The sequence below is a fragment of the Anolis carolinensis genome, unplaced genomic scaffold, assembly GCF_035594765.1.
Source record: "Anolis carolinensis isolate JA03-04 unplaced genomic scaffold, rAnoCar3.1.pri scaffold_7, whole genome shotgun sequence".
NCBI lineage: Eukaryota > Metazoa > Chordata > Lepidosauria > Squamata > Dactyloidae > Anolis > Anolis carolinensis.
The window spans coordinates 11453340-11476796 of record NW_026943818.1 but is presented as its reverse complement, the minus strand read 5'-3'; the positions used below and the strand labels follow the sequence as shown (position 1 = coordinate 11476796).

The following is a 23457-nucleotide window of genomic DNA, read 5'->3' as shown; positions in this document are numbered from 1 at the left end:
GATTATTGTCCCATATTTCATTGTGTCTACACTGCAGAATTAACACACCAATTATTCGCACTTTAACAACACAACCATTCAATGCTAAGGTTTCCCCGTCTGCGCAGGGTTCCATACTTCACACTTTAACAACACAACCGTTCAATGCTAAGGCTTCTCCGTCTGTGCAGGGTTCCATTCTTCACACTTTAACAACACAACCGTTCAATGCTAAGGCTTCTCCGTCTGTGCAGGGTTCCATTCTTCACACTTTAACAACACAACCGTTCAATGCTAAGGCTTCCACGTCTGTGCAGGGTTCCAGACTTCGCTCTTTAACAACACAACCGTTCAATGCTAAGGCTTCCCCGTCTGCGCAGGGTTCCATACTTCGCTCTTTAACAACACAACCGTTCAATGCTAAGGATTCCCCGTCTGCGCAGGGTTCCATACTTCGCTCTTTAACAACACAACCGTTCAATGCTAAGGCTTCCCCGTCTGTGCAGGGTTCCATTCTTCGCTCTTTAACAACACAACCGTTCAATGCTAAGGATTCCCCGTCTGCGCAGGGTTCCATACTTCGCTCTTTAACAACACAACCGTTCAATGCTAAGGCTTCCCCGTCTGTGCAGGGTTCCATACTTCGCTCTTTAACAACACAACCGTTCAATGCTAAGGCTTCCCCGTCTGCGCAGGGTTCCATACTTCGCTCTTTAACAACACAACCGTTCAATGCTAAGGCTTCCCCATCTGCGCAGGGTTCCATTCTTCGCTCTTTAACAACACAACCGTTCAATGCTAAGGATTCCCCGTCTGCGCAGGGTTCCATACTTCGCTCTTTAACAACACAACCGTTCAATGCTAAGGCTTCCCCATCTGCGCAGGGTTCCATTCTTCGCTCTTTAACAACACAACCGTTCAATGCTAAGGCTTCCCCGTCTGCACAGGGTTCCATACTTCGCTCTTTAACAACACAACCGTTCAATGCTAAGGATTCCCCGTCTGCGCAGGGTTCCATACTTCGCTCTTTAACAACACAACCGTTCAATGCTAAGGCTTCCCCGTCTGTGCAGGGTTCCATTCTTCGCTCTTTAACAACACAACCGTTCAATGCTAAGGATTCCCCGTCTGCGCAGGGTTCCATACTTCGCTCTTTAACAACACAACCGTTCAATGCTAAGGCTTCCCTGTCTGCGCAGGGTTCCATACTCCGCACTTTAACAACACAACCGTTCAATGCTAAGGATTCCCCGTCTGCGCAGGGTTCCATACTTCGCTCTTTAACAACACAACCGTTCAATGCTAAGGCTTCCCCGTCTGCACAGGGTTCCATACTTCGCTCTTTAACAACACAACCGTTCAATGCTAAGGATTCCCCGTCTGTGCAGGGTTCCATACTTCACACTTTAACAACACAACCGTTCAATGCTAAGGCTTCCCCGTCTGCACAGGGTTCCATTCTTCGCACTTTAACAACACAACCGTTCAATGCTAAGGCTTCCCCGTCTGCACAGGGTTCCATACTTCGCACTTTAACAACACAACCGTTCAATGCTAAAGCTTCCCCGTCTGCGCAGGGTTCTATACTTCGCCCTTTAACAACACAACCGTTCAATGCTAAGGCTTCCCCGTCTGCGCAGGGTTCCATACTTCGCTCTTTAACAACACAACCGTTCAATGCTAAGGCTTCCCCGTCTGCGCAGGGTTCTATACTTCGCCCTTTAACAACACAACCGTTCAATGCTAAGGCTTCCCCGTCTGCGCAGGGTTCCATACTTCGCACTTTAACAACACAACCGTTCAATGCTAAAGCTTCCCCGTCTGCGCAGGGTTCTATACTTCGCCCTTTAACAACACAACCGTTCAATGCTAAGGCTTCCCCGTCTGCGCAGGGTTCCATACTTCGCTCTTTAACAACACAACCGTTCAATGCTAAGGCTTCCCCGTCTGCACAGGGTTCCATACTTCGCACTTTAACAACACAACCGTTCAATGCTAAAGCTTCCCCGTCTGCGCAGGGTTCTATACTTCGCCCTTTAACAACACAACCGTTCAATGCTAAGGCTTCCCCGTCTGCGCAGGGTTCCATACTTCGCTCTTTAACAACACAACCGTTCATTGCTAAAGCTTCCCCGTCTGCGCAGGGTTCCATACTTCGCTCTTTAACAACACAACCGTTCAATGCTAAGGCTTCCCCGTCTGTGCAGGGTTCTATACTTCGCTCTTTAACAACACAACCGTTCAATGCTAAGGCTTCTCCGTCTGCGCAGGGTTCCATACTTCGCTCTTTAACAACACAACCGTTCAATGCTAAGGCTTCTCCGTCTGCGCAGGGTTCCATACTTCGCTCTTTAACAACACAACCGTTCAATGCTAAGGCTTCTCCGTCTGCGCAGGGTTCCATACTTCGCTCTTTAACAACACAACCGTCCAAAGCTAAGGCTTCCCCGTCTGCTCAGGATTCCATACTTCGCTCTTTAACAACACAACCGTTCAATGCTAAGGCTTCCCACCAAATTGAACTGTAGAGGAGAGTCTACTGAACAAGCCAATGGTTCTGTTCTCTTTATTGTATCCTTTGCAGCACTATGAGTCTTTCCTTGCCTGGTTTGTTAGAATAATTAAGGTTTTATGTGCTCTCCGGCAGATTACATTGTGCACGAGCCCCAGCAGGCAGCTGGAAATGTTCTCTCTTTGCATCGCCTGGCCGTTTGCTGCTTAGCAATGAGAGGAACATGCCTATTAAATCCCATTAAACCTGTATTTTTCTGCTTCTTCCAAGAGAAGCCCCCGCGTTCTGCTTTTCTTGTGTTCTCCGATCCAAGCAAGGCCTATGAGATCAAAACACGGAGCGAGGAGTAGATATCGAAGGAAAGGTGGAAACTAAAGCTATTTCACACGATGCTATACAATCCCGGGTGTTGTAGTTCGACAAAGCCGAATAAGACTGGTGCCTCTCCAAACTAAAACTCTCACAATAAAAAAACTCTAAAATCAGGACAATAAATAAAGAACAACACTCTGGAAACAGAGGAATTATGGACATGATTCAATCAGGGGCAGCTAACACCTCCCGACAAAGGATTCCCCCAGACAGGACGTGAAGCTTGCAAGGCCATTAATGCTAATCAAGGTGATTAATTGCAACATTCACACTGGTCTCCAAAAATCAGGACAGTAAATAAAGAACAACACACTGAAAATGGTAGAATTACAGACATGAATCCATCAGGGGCAGCTAACCCCTCCCAACAAAGGACTCCCCCAGGCAGGACGTGAAGCTTGCAAGGCCATTAATGCTAATCAAGGTGATTAATTGCAACATTCACACTGGTCTCTAAAAATCAGGACAGTAAATAAAGAACAATACACTGAAAACGATAGAATTACAGACATGAATCCGTCATGGCCAGCTAACACCTCCCAACAAAGGACTCCCCCAGACAGGACGTGAAGCTTGCAAGGCCATTAATGCTAATCAAGGTGATTAATTGCAACATTCACACTGGTCTCCAACAGACATGAGTTCTTTCTCCCACCCTGGACCTTCCACAGATATATAAATATATCATCCAATATACCTATGGATGCCTGCCGTAGATGTGGGCGAAATGTCAGGAGAGAGTGCTTCTGGAACATGGCCATACAGCCCGGAAAATGCACAACAAACCAATGATTCCGGCCATGAAATTCAATTAACTTGACGATGTAGATAATGCCCTAGACAACCTCAATTGGGCATTTGAGAAGAAGCGGGTAATTTATTATTATTATTATTATTATTGTTATTATTATTATTATTATTATTATTATTATTATTATTATAATTTATATGGACAGGGAATAAGAGAAAATATATTTTCATCTGGTTTTTCTTTTGCCCTGAGCTTTCAGGAATATTATTATTATTATTATTATTATTATTATTATTATGGACAGGGGAGAAAGGGAAGATATATTTTCCTCTGGCTTTTCTTTTGCCATGAGCCTTCAGGAATATTATTATTATTATTATTATTATTATTATTATTATTATTATTATTATTATTATGGACAGGGGAGAAAGGGGAGATATAATATCCTCTGGTTTTTCTTTTGTAATGAGCTTTCAGGACTGTTTTATTATTATTATTATTATTATTATTATTATTATTATTATTATTATTATTATATGGACAGGGGAGAAAGGGAAGCTTTCAGGAATATTATTATTATTATTATCATTATTATTATTATTATTATGGACGGGAAAAACAGAAGATACATTTTACTCTGGTTTTTCTTTTGCCATGAGCTTTCAGGAATATTATTATTATTATTATTATGGACAGGGGAGAAAGGAAAGATATATTTTCCTCTAGCTTTTCTTTTGGCATGAGTTTTCAGGGATCTAAACTCACTTGTTTGAATGCAATACAGAGTGGTCTATTATTATTATTATTATTATTATTATTATTATTATTATTATTATTATTATTATGACACAGCAAACAAGATAGACATGCTGGATTTCGTTTCGCAAAATCACAAGTCAAACACTTCCCAAGTGTCTAGGACTGTGTGATGTATTATTATTATTATTATTATTATTATTATTATTATTATTATTATTTTATTGTATGACACAGCAAACAAGATAGACATGCTGGATTTCGTTTCGCAAAATCACAAGTCAAACACTTCCCAAGTGTCTAGGACAGTGTGATGTATTTTCGGATGATGCGCGCAGATCCCAGTCGGGTGGCCTTTTGCAGTTGGCAGATCGTGATTTTGTCAATGTCTATTGTTTCCAAATGCTGGCCGAGATCTTTTGGCACGGCACCCAGTGTGCCCATCACCACCGGGACCACCTGCACTGGTTTCTGCCAGAGTCTTTGAAGTTCAATCTTGAGGTCCTGATAGCGGCTGAGTTATTATTATTATTATTATTATTATTATCCCGCTTGTTTGAGACCCATACCTATATTTTCATGGGCCTTGCTTCCTATTTGTATTGTGTGGGCTTATCCGCCGGCGACAGCTCTACATGCTAAACTCGACGGCTGATTTTAATATTAATTCGTGAAGGGATTAAATCTGTGGGCGTGAGTGAGGTGAAAAATACACAAATAAAAGCAAGCCGGTCTTGATTTTAAGGCAGGCAGGCAGCTTAGGCATGCGGCGGATTATTGTCTGATATAAGGAAATAATTCCTGGATATACTTATGCAATATGCGGCTGTTTGCATTGCTTGCGGGCGGGGGAGAAAGGCGAAGGAATTAACATCCTCGGGTTTGAAATTCGGAACCGGATGATGACAAATTGGGTCTGCATGGCCAACAATGGAGTCCCCTCGGTATGAAGCAGCCAGGCTTTGAAGCTGCAAGGCTATTCGATGGTATTCAAGTTGGGTAACAATGGAGCCCCCTAGGTATGAAGCAGCCAGGCTTTGAAGCTGCAAGGCTATTCAATGGTATTCCAGTTGGGTAACAATGGAGCCCCCTAGGTATGAAGCAGCCAGGCTTTGAAGCTGCAAGGCTATTCGATGGTATTCCAGTTGGGTAACAATGGAGCCCCCTAGGTATGAAGCAGCCAGGCTTTGAAGCTGCAAGGCTATTCAATGGTATTCAAGTTGGGTAAATATGGAGTCCCCTAGGTATGAAGCAGCCAGGCTTTGAAGCTGCAAGGCTATTCAATGGTATTCTAGTTGGGTAACAATGGAGTCCCCTAGGTATGAAGCAGCCAGGCTTTGAAGCTGCAAGGCTATTCAATAGTATTCAAGTTGGGTGACAATGGAGTCTCCTAGGTATGAAGCAGCCAGGCTTTGAAGCTGCAAGGCCATTCGATGGTATTCAGGTTGGGTAACAATGGAGCCCCCTCGGTATGAAGCAGCCAGGCTTTGAAGCTGCAAGGCTATTTGATGGTATTCCAGTTGGGTAACAATGGAGTCCCCTAGGTATGAAGCAGCCAGGCTTTGAAGCTGCAAGGCTATTCAATGGTATTCCAGTTGGGTAACAATGGAGTCCCTTAGGCATGAAGCAGCCACATTGTGTCTCTAATGATGATGATGATGATGATGATGATGATGATGATGATGATGTTCATCAGGACCTCAAGACTGAACTTCAAAGACTCTGGCAGAAACCAGTGCAGGTGGTCCCGGTGGTGATGGGCACACTGGGTGCCGTGCCAAAAGATCTCAGCCGGCATTTGGAAACAATAGACATTGACAAAATTACGATCTGCCAACTGCAAAAGGCCACCCTGCTGGGATCTGCACGCATCATCAGAAAATACATCACACAGTCCTAGACACTTGGGAAGTGTTCAACTTGTGGATTTGTGAAACAAAATCCAGCATATCTATCTTGTTTGCTGTGTCATACAACGTCGTTGTGTCAATAATAATAATAATGGCATTGTTTTTAGAATGTTTTAAGCTACATTCTGCTGTTAGGAATTGTGGGAGCTGAAGTCCAAAACACCTGGAGGGCCAAAGTTTGCTCATGCCTGGTCTAACACTCACCGCTCAATGTGTTGGAGTCCTTGGAGTCGTAGTTTCGCAAGGTCTTGAGCCTTCTCTGATGCTTCCTTTGCAAACTACAAATCCCAGGACTCCAACGCAGGGAGCCGTGGCAGTTCGGTCCTTGGCACCCGCCCCGTTGGCACCCATTGCTTTCCGTCTTGCTTTCCCTCCATTGACTGGGTACGGTTACAAAACCGAGGGGGAGAAAAGGAAGACGCCAAACCTCCTTTTGGCTCCAAATTATTTTTCCTGATTCTTGGCCGGGTCGCTGCTTTCTCAGTATTTTGGCACGGAATTGTCGTCTGTTTTTTTCTTTGGACGGTGGGCTGGCGTTAGAATAAGACGGAGGGAAGGGAAGGCGATTTCCTTCCTTCTGGGGCTTCCTTTTGCTTTAGTGTTTTCTTAAAAAAGGGAACTGGCTTCTAATTTCCAACCGACTCAAGCCTCAACTGGCTTCTAATTTCCAGGTGACTCAAGCCTCAACTGGCTTCTAATTTCCAACTGATTCAAGCCTCAACTTGCTTTTAATTTCCACCTCACTCAAGCCTCAACTGGCTTCTAATTTCCAACTGACTCAAGCCTCGACTGGCTTCTAATTTCCAACTGATTCAAGCCTCAACTGGCTTCTAATTTCCAACCGACTCAAGCCTCAACTGGCTTCTAATTTCCAACTGATTCAAGCCTCAACTTGCTTTTAATTTCCAACTCACTCAAGCCTCAACTGGCTTCTAATTTCCAACTGACTCAAGCCTCAACTGGCTTCTAATTTCCAATCGACTCAGGCCTCAACTGGCTTCTAATTTCCAACTGATTCAAGCCTCAACTGGCTTCTAATTTCCAACTGACTCAAGCCTCAACTGGCTTCTAATTTCCAATCGACTCAGGCCTCAACTGGCTTCTAATTTCCAACTGATTCAAGCCTCAACTGGCTTCTAATTTCCAACTGACTCAAGCCTCAAATGGCTTCTAATTTCCAACCGACTCAAGCCTCAACTGGCTTCTAATTTCCAAATGACTCAAGCATCAACTGGCTTCTAATTTCCAAATGACTCAAGCCTCAACTAACTTCTAATATCCAACTGACTCAAGCCTCAACTGGCTTCTAATTTCCAACTGACTCAAGCCTCAACTGGCTTCTAATTTCCAATCGACTCAAGCCTCAACTGGCTTCTAATTTCCAACTGATTCAAGCCTCAACTAACTTCTAATTTCCAACTGACTCAAACCTCAACTGGCTTCTAATTTCCAACTGACTCAAGCCTCAACTGGCTTCTAATTTCCAACTGATTCAAGCCTCAACTGGCTTCTAATTTCCAATCGACTCAAGCCTCAACTGGCTTCTAATTTCCAACAGGAAAAACTCAGCCGCTATCAGGACCTCAAGATTGAACTTCAAAGACTCTGGCAAAAACCAGTGCAGGTGGTCCCAGTGGTGATGGGCACATTGGGTGCCGTGCCAAAAGATCTCAGCCGGCATTTGGAAACAATAGACATTGACAGAATCACGATCTGCCAACTGCAAAAGGCCACCCTACTGGGATCTGCGGGCATTATCCGAAAATACATCACACAGTCCTAGACACTTGGGAAGTGTTCGACTTGTGATTTTGTGATATCAAATCCAGCATATCTATCTTGTTTGCTGTGTCATAATAAAATAATAATAATAATAGATGAGATCAGAGTGAAATAATAAATGTATTAATAATAATAAAAATAGATTAAAATAAATGTAATAGTAGCAACAATAATAAAGAAAAATAATAAATGTAATAATATCAATAATAATAGAGAAAAATAATAAATGTACCATGTATTCTCGAGTATAAGTTGACCCAAATATAAGCCAACCAGGACCCTCACCCGAGTATAAGCCGAGGGGGGCTTTTTCAGTCTTAAAAAAGGGCTGAAAATCTAGGCTTATACTCGAGTATATACAGTATTTAATTACACCCCGCTTGATATCATTTCATGAGAAAATAAACAAGTCAGGTCAAGTAAGAGCACACTACTTTGGAGTGCGGTGGAGACGTTTAAACAGAGGCTGGATGGCCATCTGCCAGGGGTGCTTTGGTTGTGCTTTTCCTGCACGACAGGGGGTTGGACTAGATGGCCCATGTGGTCTCTTTCAACTCGAGGATTCCATGATTCAAATGATCCCATGGATAAGTCTAGACTTACTCATGAGTCAATACGACAGGTCCTTTTCTTTGGGCACGCTGGGCACGGTCAGGCTCAATTGAGTTGTTAATTTGTCCATCGGACGTTCTTAAATTATTATTATTATAAGCCCTGCCATCTGCACTGGGAGATAAACCAGATCTGGCATCCCGTGCTGGCATGAAAAGCCGGCCAGCCGTTGCTCCAAGCTTCGCTGTCAACTTATGAATGTTTTATGAGCCCCCTTGACGTGGTTCTCGGTGCCAATTCCCTGCTTCTTGGCAACGCTTGAAGGTCAGACTCTTCTCTCTTCCTACCCTTGGGTTGATGCAAGACCATGTTCCAGTAGAAATTTCTCCTGCAGCCGATAAAGCCAATACAATACTAGGCTGTACCAAGAAGCAGTGCTGATAAAGCCAATACAATACTAGGCTGTATCAAGTGCCAATGCTGTGGTGCTACAGCCAATAAAACCAATACAATACTAGGCCGTATCAAGAGGCAGTGCTGTGATGTTGCATCCGATAAAGCTAATACAATACTAGTCTGTATCAAGAGGCAGTGTTGTGATGTTGCAGCCGATAAAGCTAATACAATACTAGTCTGTATCAAGAGGCAGTGTTGTGATGTTGCAGCCAATAAAGCCAATACAATACTAGTCTGTATCAAGAGGCAGTGCTGTGATGTTGCAGCCTATAAAGTCAATATAATATTATGCTGTATCAAAAGGCAGTGTTGTGATGCTGCAGTCAATAAAGCCAATACAATACTAGTCTGTATCAAGAGGCAGTGCTGTGATGCTGCAGTCAATAAAGCTAATACAATACTAGTCTGTATCAAGAGGCAGTGTTGTGATGTTGCAGCCGATAAAGCTAATACAGTACTAGTCTGTATCAAGAGGCAGTGCTGTGATGTTGCAGCCGATAAAGCTAATACAATACTAGTCTGTATCAAGAGGCAGTGTTGTGATGCTGCAGCCAATAAAGCCAATATAATACTAGGCTGACCAACAGCCAATGCAGTGATGCTGCAGCAAATAAATAATACAATACTAGTCTGTATCAAGAGGCAGTGCTATGATGTTGCAGCCAATAAAGTCAATATAATATTATGCTGTATCAAAAGGCAGTGTTGTGATGCTGCAGTCAATAAAGCCAATACAATACTAGGCTGTATCGAGAGCCAATGCTGTGATGCTGCAGCTGATAAAGCTAATACAATATTATCCTGTATCAAGAGGCAGCACTGTGATGCTGCAGCTGATAAAGCCAATACAATATTATCCTGTATCAAGAGGCAGCACTGTGATGCTGCAGCCGATAAAGCCTATATAATACTAGGCTTCACCAACAGCCAATGCAGTGATGCTGCAGCAAATAAATAATACAATACTAGTCTGTATCAAGAAGCAGTGCTGTGATGCTGCAGCTCATAAAGCCAATACAATACTAGACTGTATTAAGAGCTAATTCTGTGATGTTTCAGCCAATATAACCAATACAATGTTAGGCTGTACCAAGAGGCATAACACGATACATATAAACATATACATATACATGGAATGTTTCAGCTTCTCGCTCGTTTTTAATATCCGAAGGCTCTTCCAAAGTCGGCGCTCAGCATTTTTTGGCCGCTTGCTCCGCCAGAGGCTGGAATCCATCAACTTTTAGTACCTGTGTAAAAGGCAGCCAACGGCTCTCGTGGGCCAGTAGCGCTCCCCTTACGAGCTTCCAAGGGCCCGATACACTAAATCTCCCAATTCCATGGATATCAGTGCTTGGATACTCTTCCTGACCAAGTTTCCGTCTTCTGCAAACTACAACTCCTAGGGTGGTTTGATGCCTTGCTCAAAATATAACGCCCAGAGTCCTCAGATGCATCTAAGATCTACACTGTCGAATGAGTGCAAGTTGGCCTTAAAGTGCATGTAAAGAATTTATAACGACTGCCACCAATTTGTAAAGGACTATGAATGTCTAACACCAATTTGTAAAGGAATTTATAACGACTGAGGTTCTTTCAGGCAGGGGGAATCTTTTTATCCCACCCGCTGCCCCAATTTGTAAAGAACTAATATCGACTGCCACCAATGTGGAAAGATGCAACCACCAAAGACTCAGGGAGGAGACCTTTTACTTTAAAGGGTAGCGTAACTTGGTTTAGAATATATGCGACAGAGGCTTAGATGTTGGAAGAACAATGACAAGTTTATTCAGGCACAGAGCTTAGTGGTTACAATATTGTTTCTCACTTAGAGGTATTCTTATTAACAGTTACAATACTAGAATGAGATGAATCAACTCTCTAAAGTATCACTTCTTTTACTTAAAGTAGTTAAAACTTCTTCCTCTGCTACTTTTAAACCATTACTTCAATGGATCTCTGAGTCCAGCTGGGATTGATTCCCAAAGTCTGAAACTTGGACTATCCAGTGACTTCAAACCACAGTCACCCCTGTGATATACTATCACAGATTCTCTGTTCCTTACCAGGACACAGACTACATTAAATAAGTCACCAGACTTATTTAAAACCGACTCAAAATGAACAATTGAGTCTCCTTGATCCCATCAACCTGGAATCAATCTTCCCTGTGCCTCATCGGAGCACAGACTGAACTCTTTTTAAAACATTCTCTCCTTTTTCATCCAGCTAGCTCCGTCCCTTTCTCGCTAGCTTCGAAATAGTTACATTTCTACATAAGCAGCTACGTTTTTATGGCAACCTGCCTCAGAATGCTGAGCTGGCTACCATCCCCCACACACTGGTAACTCTAATACCCATTCCAAACATATACCTATAATTTAATGTAACATCTGTAAATCAAAATTCATACTTCATTACAGTGCACGGTTGTGTGACGGAGTTGTAGTTTGGCACTCTTGAACCGAGAAGGTTTGAATCCTTGTCTGACTACAACCCCCAGGTTTCCAAAAACATAGGTTGTCTCAGTGGATAGGGCCGTGCAAAATTATCGTTAGTCTTTGTAAGTCGTCGAATTTGTACTTACGACACGATATCCAACACTTAAGAATCGAAACTAACCCAGTACTATTTTCGTTTGCATTTTGTAAACTTTGGAAGCCTCACATACCGTATATACTCGAGTATGAGCCAACCTGAATATAAGCCGAGGCACTTAATTCTACCACAAAAAAACTGGGAAAATATTGACTCCAGTATAAGACGAGGGTGGTAAATTTCAGAAATAAAAATAGATACCAATAAAATTACATTAATTGAGGCATCAGTAGGTTAAATGTTTTTGAATATTTACATAAAGCTCAAATTTAAGATAAGACTGTCCAACTCTGATCCAATCATTATTCTCATCTTCTTCAATGTAATATGTGTGTGTGTGTGTGTGTGTGTATTAGGCATGTCCGATCGATGAAAAAAATGTTTCAATTCTCGTTTCTAAAGTAGGGGGCGCTGGCGCTTCGATATAGAAAGTATTTCCGATTTTTTTACCCAAAAATTTCGGATATTTCCGAAAATTCATAATGATTCTGAATGTTTCTAAAATGGCGGACGCGCATGCGCAATCACAAAAAAAAAGGAACCCGGGGGGGGGGGGGACTTTTACAGGGCTCTCCCGCCCTCATTTCTTGAGCTATCCTCATCAACCCTAGCCCCCACCTTTGCGTCCATCATGGAAGCTTCTGATTGGCTGGGGAGCGGCAGCCAGTTAGGCTGCGCTAAGCTCCCATTCTAGGTGGGTTGCAGAAACAAAATAATTTTTAAAAATATTTTTAAAAATATATTTTTTAAAAAAAATTGGGGGGGGGGGAATTAACGAAACATTAAGAGACAATTAGAGAATGGGCCAACAATGGTTCGAATTACATTGCTGGTTGCGCTGTGAGACAATGTCTCGGAATGCGTATCAAAAAGCGAGAACGATCCGAAATAATTCCGATATACGATTCAAAACGATTTTTTGGACATGGCTAGTGTATATATGTTTTGACTTTCTCTTGGCCAGTTTGGAAGCCATCCAGATCAGGATGCTCAACCTGTACGTGTATCAAACTGCATTAATTCTACAGTGTAGATGCACCCTTTGTAGAGCTGGATTTGAGCAAGAGAGAATATATATATATATGAAGAGAGAGAGAGAGAGAGAGAGAGAGAGAGCACACCTGGAAGCCTGAAACTCTCCAGAGCGCCAGGAGGAAAAAATTAAGAATACAGAGGCCCAAAAGCAGAACAGTTCCTGTCTAGACTTTCCCTCTCTCTCTCCTTCTGTTAAAAACACACACATTTGCTCCTAATTTCACATCTTTATGGGCTCCCAGAATCATCATATACTTAGTAATAAATACACCGGTCGGATTGGCAGGCTTTCGGGGTCGGACTTGACGTTTGCAAAGGCTCACAGAAGTCGGCGTCTTGAGTTGTACTTAGGAGATCTAGTCCCCTCCCTAGAACCTCCCATGATGGATCTGGAGCAAGCTTGGTACACAGAACCTTCATGATCCAACATAGTGTATTGACAGAATTTGGGAGGGTCATAGAGAGGACGATGGGAGTTGTAGTCCAGCCACATATGGAGAGCTGTGCAAATCCTACCCCAGATGGATCTGTACCAAGCTTGAACCTTCATGATCCAACATAGTGTATTGACAGAATTTGGGAGGGTCATAGAGAGGACGATGGGAGTTGTAGTCCAGCCACATATGGAGAGCTGTGCAAATCCTACCCCAGATGGATCTGTACCAAGCTTGAACCTTCATGACCCAAAATAATATATTGGTGGAATTTGGGAGGGACATAGAGAGGATGATGGGAGTTGTAGTCCAGCCACATATGGAGAGCTGTGCAAATCCTACCCCAGATGGATCTGTACCAAGCTTGAACCTTCATGACCCAAAATAATATATTGGTGGAATTTGGGAGGGACATAGAGAGGATGATGGGAGTTGTAGTCCAGCCACATATGGAGAGCTGTGCAAATCCTACCCCAGATGGATCTGTACCAAGCTTGAACCTTCATGATCCAACATAGTGTATTGACAGAATTTGGGAGAGACATAGAGAGGACGATGGGACTTGTAGTCCAGCCACATATGGAGAGCTGTGCAAATCCTACCCCAGATGGATCTGTACCAAGCTTGAACCTTCATGATCCAACATAGTGTATTGACAGAATTTGGGAGGGACATAGAGAGGACGATGGGAGTTGTAGTCCAGCCACATATGGAGAGCTGTGCAAATCCTACCCCAGATGGATCTGTACCAAGCTTGAACCTTCATGATCCAACATAGTGTATTGACAGAATTTGGGAGGGACATAGAGAGGACGATGGGACTTGTAGTCCAGCCACATATGGAGAGCTGTGCAAATCCTACCCCAGATGGATCTGTACCAAGCTTGAACCTTCATGATCCAACATAGTGTATTGACAGAATTTGGGAGGGACATAGAGAGGATGATGGGACTTGTAGTCCAGCCACATATGGAGAGCTGTGCAAATCCTACCCCAGATGGATCTGTACCAAGCTTGAACCTTCATGACCCAAAATAATATATTGGTGGAATTTGGGAGGGACATAGAGAGGGTGATGGGAGTTGTAGTCCAGCCACATCCAGAGAGCCGTGTAAATCCATCCCTTGATGGATCTGGAGAAAGCTTGATACACAGACCTTTCATGATCCAACATATTGTATTGACAGAATTTGAGAGGGATGTATAGAGGATGATGGGAGTTGTAGTACAGCCACAACCAGAGGGGCATGTAAATCTCACCCAGGGTGGATCTGAACCAAGCTTGGTACATAGACCCTTCATGATCCAATGTAATATAACGGTTGAATTTAGGAGGGATGTATAGAAGATGATGGGAGTTGTAGTCCACCCCCGGCATGTTGGATCTGAACCAAACTTAATACACAGACCCTTCATTATTCAGCATTAAAAGCTTGTGGGGCTTCAGGGGACTTATAGAGGATGATGGGAGTTGTAGTCCACCCACATCTAGAGAGCCGTGTAAATCCCACCCAGGATGGATCTGGACCAAGCTTGGTACACAGATCTTTTATAATCCAACGTTGGCAGAATTTGGAGGGGGGGGACATAAAGAGGATGATGGGAGCTGTAGTCCAGCCACATACAGAAAGCTGTGTAAATTCCACCCAAGATGGATCTGGAGCAAACTTGGTACACAGACCTTTCATGATCCAACATAGTGTATTCACAGAATTTGGGAGGGATATATGGAGGATGATGGGAGTTGTAGTCCACCCCCGGCATGTTGGATCTGAACCAAACTTAATACACAGACCCTTCATTATTCAGCATTAAAAGCTTGTGGGGCTTGAGGGGGCTTATAGAGGATGATGGGAGTTGTAGTCCACCCCCGGCATGTTGGATCTGAACCAAACTTAATACACAGACCCTTCATTATTCAGCATTAAAAGCTTGTGGGGCTTGAGGGGGCTTAGAGAGGATGATGGGAGTTGTAGTCCACCCCCGGCATGTTGGATCTGAACCAAACTTAATACACAGACCCTTCATTATTCAGCATTAAAAGCTTGTGGGGCTTGAGGGGGCTTATAGAGGATGATGGGAGTTGTAGTCCACCCCCGGCATGTTGGATCTGAACCAAACTTAATACACAGACCCTTCATTATTCAGCATTAAAAGCTTGTGGGGCTTGAGGGGGCTTAGAGAGGATGATGGGAGTTGTAGTCCACCCCCGGCATGTTGGATCTGAACCAAACTTAATACACAGACCCTTCATTATTCAGCATTAAAAGCTTGTGGGGCTTGAGGGGGCTTATAGAGGATGATGGGAGTTGTAGTCCACCCCCGGCATGTTGGATCTGAACCAAACTTAATACACAGACCCTTCATTATTCAGCATTAAAAGCTTGTGGGGCTTGAGGGGGCTTATAGAGGATGATGGGAGTTGTAGTCCACCCCCGGCATGTTGGATCTGAACCAAACTTAAAACACAGACCCTTCATTATTCAGCATTAAAAGCTTGTGGGGCTTGAGGGGGCTTATAGAGGATGATGGGAGTTGTAGTCCACCCCCGGCATGTTGGATCTGAACCAAACTTAATACACAGACCCTTCATTATTCAGCATTAAAAGCTTGTGGGGCTTGAGGGGGCTTATAGAGGATGATGGGAGTTGTAGTCCACCCCCGGCATGTTGGATCTGAACCAAACTTAATACACAGACCCTTCATTATTCAGCATTAAAAGCTTGTGGGGCTTGAGGGGACTTATAGAGGATGATGGGAGTTGTAGTCCACCCCCGGCATGTTGGATCTGAACCAAACTTAATACACAGACCCTTCATTATTCAGCATTAAAAGCTTGTGGGGCTTGAGGGGGCTTATAGAGGATGATGGGAGTTGTAGTCCACCCCCGGCATGTTGGATCTGAACCAAACTTAATACACAGACCCTTCATTATTCAGCATTAAAAGCTTGTGGGGCTTGAGGGGGCTTATAGAGGATGATGGGAGTTGTAGTCCACCCCCGGCATGTTGGATCTGAACCAAACTTAAAACACAGACCCTTCATTATTCAGCATTAAAAGCTTGTGGGGCTTGAGGGGGCTTATAGAGGATGATGGGAGTTGTAGTCCACCCCCGGCATGTTGGATCTGAACCAAACTTAATACACAGACCCTTCATTATTCAGCATTAAAAGCTTGTGGGGCTTGAGGGGGCTTAGAGAGGATGATGGGAGTTGTAGTCCACCCCCGGCATGTTGGATCTGAACCAAACTTAATACACAGACCCTTCATTATTCAGCATTAAAAGCTTGTGGGGCTTGAGGGGGCTTAGAGAGGATGATGGGAGTTGTAGTCCACCCCCGGCATGTTGGATCTGAACCAAACTTAATACACAGACCCTTCATTATTCAGCATTAAAAGCTTGTGGGGCTTGAGGGGGCTTAGAGAGGATGATGGGAGTTGTAGTCCAGCCACATCCAGAGATCCATGTAAATCCATCCCATGATGGATCTGGGCCAAAGGTGGTCCACAGACTCATCATGCCAGGAGGCTACAAATGGAGAGGGAAAGGCCTAAGCCACGGTTCCTATATTACCTGCATTTCGGGGAGACACGTCCTATTGTGTGTGCAAGTGTGCATGATGTGGAGGCCCTCAAAGCCTCCTCTCTGGCTCTGCAGGCCAAAGGGCATAATCCCGAGACCCCCAGGAGGGTTGGCACGGGTCAAAGGGGGTTTTTGTTCCTCCTGCATCTGGCGTTCCAGTGCCAGATGTGGAGGGACAACCCAAGGAACCCGGGAGGCGCATGGAAGTGGAGTGCAGCCTTCCCTCCGTCCTGGTTTTCCCTCTCCAGCGTCTCCCGCTCCTCCTCCTCCTCCTCGGAGCTTGTCTAACATGTTCGTTAGCAGTCGTCGCAAATTCCAGCCAGCTGGCATCCCGAGGCGGCCTTGGAGGCCCTCCTCGCCGCCGGAGTCTGTCCAGAACATCACCACCACCGTCTGCACACTCTTAGAAGAGTTCTGTCTTGGGGAGGGAGAAAAAGTCTTGGCCTCGACACCGTCCTTAGGTCAAGGAGACACTGGGGTGGCCAGAGACCCAGGACGTTGTGCATCTGGACAGGCTCTAGAGCAGCCTTTCTCAACCTGGGGGTCAGGACCCCTGGGGGGGGGTCGCGGGAGAAGTTCAGCGGGGTCTCCAAAAATCAGTATTTTCTGTTGGTCATGGGAGTTCTGTGTGCCAAGTTTGGTTCAATTCCGTCGTTGGTGGAGTTCAGGATGCTCTTTGATTGTAGGTGAACTATAAATCCCAGCAACTACAATGTCGAGGTCTATTTTCCCCAAACTTCACCACTGTTCACATTTGAGTGTATCGGGTATTTGTGCCAAGTTTGGTTCAATTCCGTCGTTGGTGGAGTTCAGGATGCTCTTTGATTGTAGGTGAACTATAAATCCCAGCAACCACAACTCCCAAATGTCAAGGTCTGTTTTCCCCAAACTTCACTAGTGTTCACATTTGGACATGTCGAGTATTTGTGCCAAGTTTGGTTCAGATCCATCATTGTTTAAAGTCCATAGTGCTCTCTGGATGTAGGTGAACTATAAATCCCAGGAACTACAATGTCGAGGTCTATTTTCCCCAAACTTCACCACTGTTCACATTTGAGCGTATCGGGTATTTGTGCCAAGTTTGGTTCAATTCCGTCGTTGGTGGAGTTCAGGATGCTCTTTGATTGTAGGTGAACTATAAATCCCAGCAACCACAACTCCCAAATGTCAAGGTCTGTTTTCCCCAAACTCCACCAGTGTTCACATTTGGACATGTCGAGTATTTGTGCCAAGTTTGGTTCAGATCCATCATTGTTTAGAGTCCATAGTGCTCTCTGGATGTAGGTGAACTATAAATCCCAGGAACTACAATGTCGAGGTCTATTTTCACCAAACTCCGCCAGTGTTCACATTTGAGCGTATCGCGTATTTGTGCCAAGTTTGGTTCAATTCCGTCGTTGATGGAGTTCAGAATGCTCTTTGGTTGTAGGTGAACTATAAATCTCAGCAACCACAACTCCCAAATGTCAAGGTCTGTTTTCCCCAAACTCCACCAGTGTTCACATTTGGACATGTCGAGTATTTGTGCCAAGTATGGTCCAGATCGATCATGTGCTCTCTGGATGTAGGTGAACTACAACTCCCAAACTCAAAGTCAATGCCCACCAAACCCTTCCAATATTTCCTGTTGGTCCTCGGAGTTTTGTGTGCCAAGTTTGGTTCGGTTCTATCATTGGTGGAGTTCAGGATGCTCTTTGATTGTAGGTAAACTATAAATCCCAGCAACTACAATGTAAGGCTCTATTTCCCCCAAAATCAACCAGTGTTCACATTTGGACATGTCGAGAATTCGTGCCAAGTTTGGTCCAGATCCATCATTGTTTGGAGTTCATAGTGCTCTCTGGATGTAGACGAACTACAACTCCAGAACTCAAGGTTTGATTGTAGGTAAACTATAAATCCCAGCAACTACAATGTAAGGCTCTATTTCCCCCAAAATCAACCAGTGTTCACATTTGGACATGTCGAGAATTCGTGCCAAGTTTGGTCCAGATCCATCATTGTTTGGAGTCCATAGTGCTCTCTGGATGTAGACGAACTACAACTCCAGAACTCAAGGTTTGATTGTAGGTGAACTAGAAATCCCAGCAACTACAACTCCCAAATGTCAAGGTCTTATTTTCCCCAAACTCCACCAGTGTTCACATTTGGACATGTCGAGTATTTGTGCCAAGTTTGGTCCAGATCCATCACGTGCTCTCTGGATGTAGGTAAACTACGACTCCCAAACTCAAGGTCAATACCCACTAAACTCTTCCAGTATTTCCTGTTGGCCATGTGAGTTCTTTGTGCCAAGTTTGGTTCAATTCCATCATTGGTGGAGTTCAGGATGCTCCTTGATTGTAGGTGAACTATAAATCCCAGCAACTACAACTCCCAGATGACAAAATTATTTCCCCCAACCCCACCAATGTTTACATCTGGATATACAGTAGAGTCTCACTTATCCAACACTTGCTTATCCAACGTTCTGGATTATCCAACGCATTTTTGTAGTCGATGTTTTCAATAAATCGTGATATTTTGGTTCTAAATTCGTAAATACAGTAATTACTACATAGCATTATTTTGTATTGAACTACTTTTTCTGTCAAATTTGTTGTATATCATGATGTTTGGGTGCTTAATTTGTAAAATCATAACCTAATTTGATGTTGAATAGGCTTTTCCTTAATCCCTCCTTATTATCCAACATATTTGCTTATCCAACATTCTGCCGGCCCGTTTATGTTGGATAAGTGAGACTCTACTGTATTGAGTATTGGTGCCAAGTTTGGTCCAGATCCATCATTGTTTGGAGTCCACAGAGCTCTCTGGTAGTAGGTGAACTACAACTCCCAAGCTCAAGCTCAATGGGGTTGTTGTATGTCTTTCGGGCTGTGTGGCCATGTTCCAGAAGCATTCTCTCCTGACGTTTCGCCCACATCTATGGCAGGCATCCTCAGAGGTTGTGAGGTCAATGCCCACCAAACCCTTCCAGTATTTCCTGTTGGTCATGGGATTTCTTTGTGCCAAGTTTGGTTCAATTCCATCATCGGTGGAGTTCAGGATGCTCCTTGATTGTAGGTGAACTATAAATCCCAGCAACTACAACTCCCAAATGTCAAGGAGAAGAAAATACTTTCTGGATGGAAAAAAAAATCCCTTTTTTAAAGCAGTTTGGCTCAGTTTGAAGGAAGCAGGCGGGGGAACCGAAAACGAAGGGAGAAATCCGGTGATGTAGTGGTGTCAGAGAAAAATGCAAAGCGGTGCCAGGCCAAAGTCTAGACGGAACCGGGATGCTCGTCCCGTTCTTTTTCACGGGCAGCAAATTGCAACAATGAGGCCGTGAATTGCTTTGGCAGCGGAGGCTCCCAAAGCTTTGCAACCGTATTCTTTTGGTTTTTGTGGCTTGCCTTGGACTGCCAGCTCGAGAAGCAAATCCCGCCCAGCTTGGAAAAACACTCGTTTTGTTTTCGTGCTCAGATAATTCTGCGCTCACTTCGTTTGTCTAACCGACCTTTTGAGAATACAAATACCAGACCCGCCATACAGATAAAAATGGTGTGCCAAGCAATGTTGAGCGAGGATTTATACTTGAGGTCAACTTATTCACAAGGCTATCGTTCACTCCAGATCCTCTCACTTATCCAACCTTCGCTCATCCAACGTTCCGTATTATCCAACACAGTCTGCCTTTTATCCGTTATTGTTTTTGTAGTCAATGTTTTCAATCCAATGTGATGTTTTGGTGCTAAATTTGTAAATTACTACATAACATGTTTTTCTGTCGATTTGTTGTAATACATGATGGTTTGGTGCTTAATTTGTAAACTCATAACAAAGACATTTAATAGGCTTTTCCTTAATCCCTCCTTATTACCCAACATTTTGGCTTATCCAACATTTTGCCGGCCCGTTTATGTTGGATAAGAGAGACTCTGCTGTATTACATTTGCTATTATTATTATTATTATATTATATTATCATTACTTCTTGTATTAACTTATATTATTACTAGCTGTGCCCGGCCACGCGTTGCTGTGGTGTTGTCTAGTGGTGTTGGTGAGAAATTGTTGAGGTAGTGGTGGTATTGAATGTCTGTTGTATGGTTGTCTTTATGTTTAGTATGCACACTGAAGTGGATTATATGGCAGTGTGGACTCAAGATAATCCAGTTCAAAGCAGATAATATAAGATTCTAAATGGGTTATATAGCTGTGTGGAAGGGCCTTGAGTCTACACTGCCAGTTCAAATCTGATAATCTGTGGAAGAGGCCTAAGTGAGGCCTAACTCTGCCTGTTCCCTGGGCTGAGGAGGTTGCTAGGAGACCAAGTGGGCGGAGCTTAGCCTTCAAACTGGCAGCAATTGGATAAAAACTATTATTCCTCTCCCTGTAATTAGGACTTTATTTTTATTTTATTTTTGTTATATCAACCTAGAGCCGTGAATGATGGGTTGTGTTGTCAAATTTCGAGGTTGGGGGGCCTGTAGTTTTGTTGTTTTGTCCGCTGCCCTGATGCCATCACTCTTTTATATATAGATTATATTATCATTACTTCTTGTATTTACTTATATTATTATCATCATTACATATACAGTAGAGTCTCACTTATCCAAGCCTCACTTATCCAAGCCTCGCTTATCCAAGCCTCTGGATTATCCAACGCATTGTTGTAGTCAATGTTTTCAATATATCGTGATATTTTGGTGCTAAATTCATAAATACAATAATTACTACATAACATTACTGCGTATTGAACTGCTTTTTCTGTCGATTTGTTGTAAAACATGATGTTTTGGTGCTTAATTTGTAAACTCATAACCTAATTTGATTTTTAATATGATGCTTTTTCTTGATCCCTCCTTATTATCCAAGATATTCGCTTATCCAAGGTTCTGCCGGCCCGTTTATGTTGGATAAGTGAGACTCTACTGTATCTATTTTTATTTTTGAATTTGACCCGTAGCTGCTGCATTTCCCACCCTTGTCTTATACTCGAGTCAATAAGTTTTCCCAGTTTTTGTGGTAAAATGAGGTGCCTCGGCTTATATTCAGGTCAGCTTATACTCAAGTATATACTCTACTGTATTATAATTACTATTATTATTATAATATTATGTTATCATTACTTCTTGTATTTACTTATATTAATATCATCATTACATATACAGTAGAGTCTCACTTATCCAACATAAACGGGCCGGCAGAACGTTGGATAAGCAAATATGTTGGATAATAAGGAGAGATTAAGGAGAAGCCTGTTAAACACCAAATTAAGTTATGATTTTACAAATTAAGCACCAAAACATCATGTTTAACAACAAATTTGACAGTAAAAGTAGTTCAATAGGCAGTAATGCTACGTAGTAATTACTGTATTTACAAATTTAGCACCAAAATATCACGATGTATTGAAAACATCGACTACAAAAATGCGTTGGACAATCCAGAAAGTTGGATAAGCGAGTGTTGGATAAGTGAGACTCTACTGTACTACTGACATAATATTTACTAACAATTATTATTAGCATTATTATTATATTTACTTACTGTATATACTCAAGTATAAGCCTAGTTTTTCAGCCCTTTTTTTAAGACTGAAAAAGCCCCCCTCAGCTTATACTCGGGTGAGGGTCCTGGTTGGCTTATATTTGGGTCAGCTTATACTCGAGAATATATGGTACATTTATTATTTGTTTCTATTATTATTGGTAACTAGCTGTGCCTGGCCATGCGTTGCTGTGGCTAGGATTAATTTTTCTTTTCTTTTTGTTGTATGAACGTAGAGGCGTGGATGAGAGGTTGTGCTGTCAATTTTCAAGGTTGTGGGGCATTTAGTTTAGTTGTTTTGTCCGGTGCCGTGATACCATTACCCTTTTATATATATAGATATTATATTTATTATTTGTCTCTATTATTGTTGCTACTATTACATTTATTTTACTTTATTATTATTATTATTATTATTATTACATTTATTATTTCAATCTGATCTTATTATCATTATTATTGCATTTATTATTTTACTCTATTTATTATTGCTTGTATTATTCTCCTGTTTTTATTATTATTATCTTCCTCTTCTCTTGTGTCTTGCAGGGTGTTAATGGAGAAGAGGTCGAATGACAGCCGGGACTGTGGTCATCACCGGCGGAATATTAGCAACTGTCATATTATTGTGTATCATTGCTGTTCTCTGCTATTGTAGGCTTCAGGTAATGCAATTTGACTGGTCAACATTGGGTTTGGGATAAAATTTTGCTTCAAATGACTTTGGGTGCAGTTGCCCAGTTTCACGTCCCAACGGGAAGTTCTTCCTGATGTTCAGGTGGAATTTCATTTGTCATTTCCTGTAGGTATTATTACATTTATTATTTTTCTCTATTATTGTTGCTACTATTACATTTATTTTGCATTATTATTATTATTATTATTATTATTACATTTATTATTTCACTCTGATCTTCTTCTTATTATTATTATTATTTTATTGTATGACACAGCAAACAAGACAGACATGCTGGATTTTGTATCACAAAATCACAAGTCGAACACTTCCCAAGTGTCTAGGACTGTGTGATGTATAGGGTTGTTATTATTATTATTATTATTATTATTATTATTATTATTATTATTATTATTTCATTATGACACAGCAAACAAGATAGACATGCTGGATTTCATATCACAAAATCACAAGTCGAACACTTCCCAAGTGTCTAGGACTGTGTGATGTATTTTCGGATGATGCGTGC

General features: G+C 42.6%; 1 protein-coding gene across 1 annotated transcript in view; it reads left to right on the top strand.

Moving 5' to 3' along the window:
- fam163b (family with sequence similarity 163 member B) overlaps positions 1-23457 on the top strand; it is a 40898-nt gene that overhangs the window by 12737 nt on the left and 4704 nt on the right. Inside the window, exon 2 of the mRNA XM_062959708.1 lies at positions 22802-22917. Within this exon, the coding sequence (XP_062815778.1) occupies positions 22825-22917 (93 nt within the window). The 5' untranslated portion in view covers positions 22802-22824. The remainder of the gene's footprint in view (positions 1-22801; positions 22918-23457) is intronic.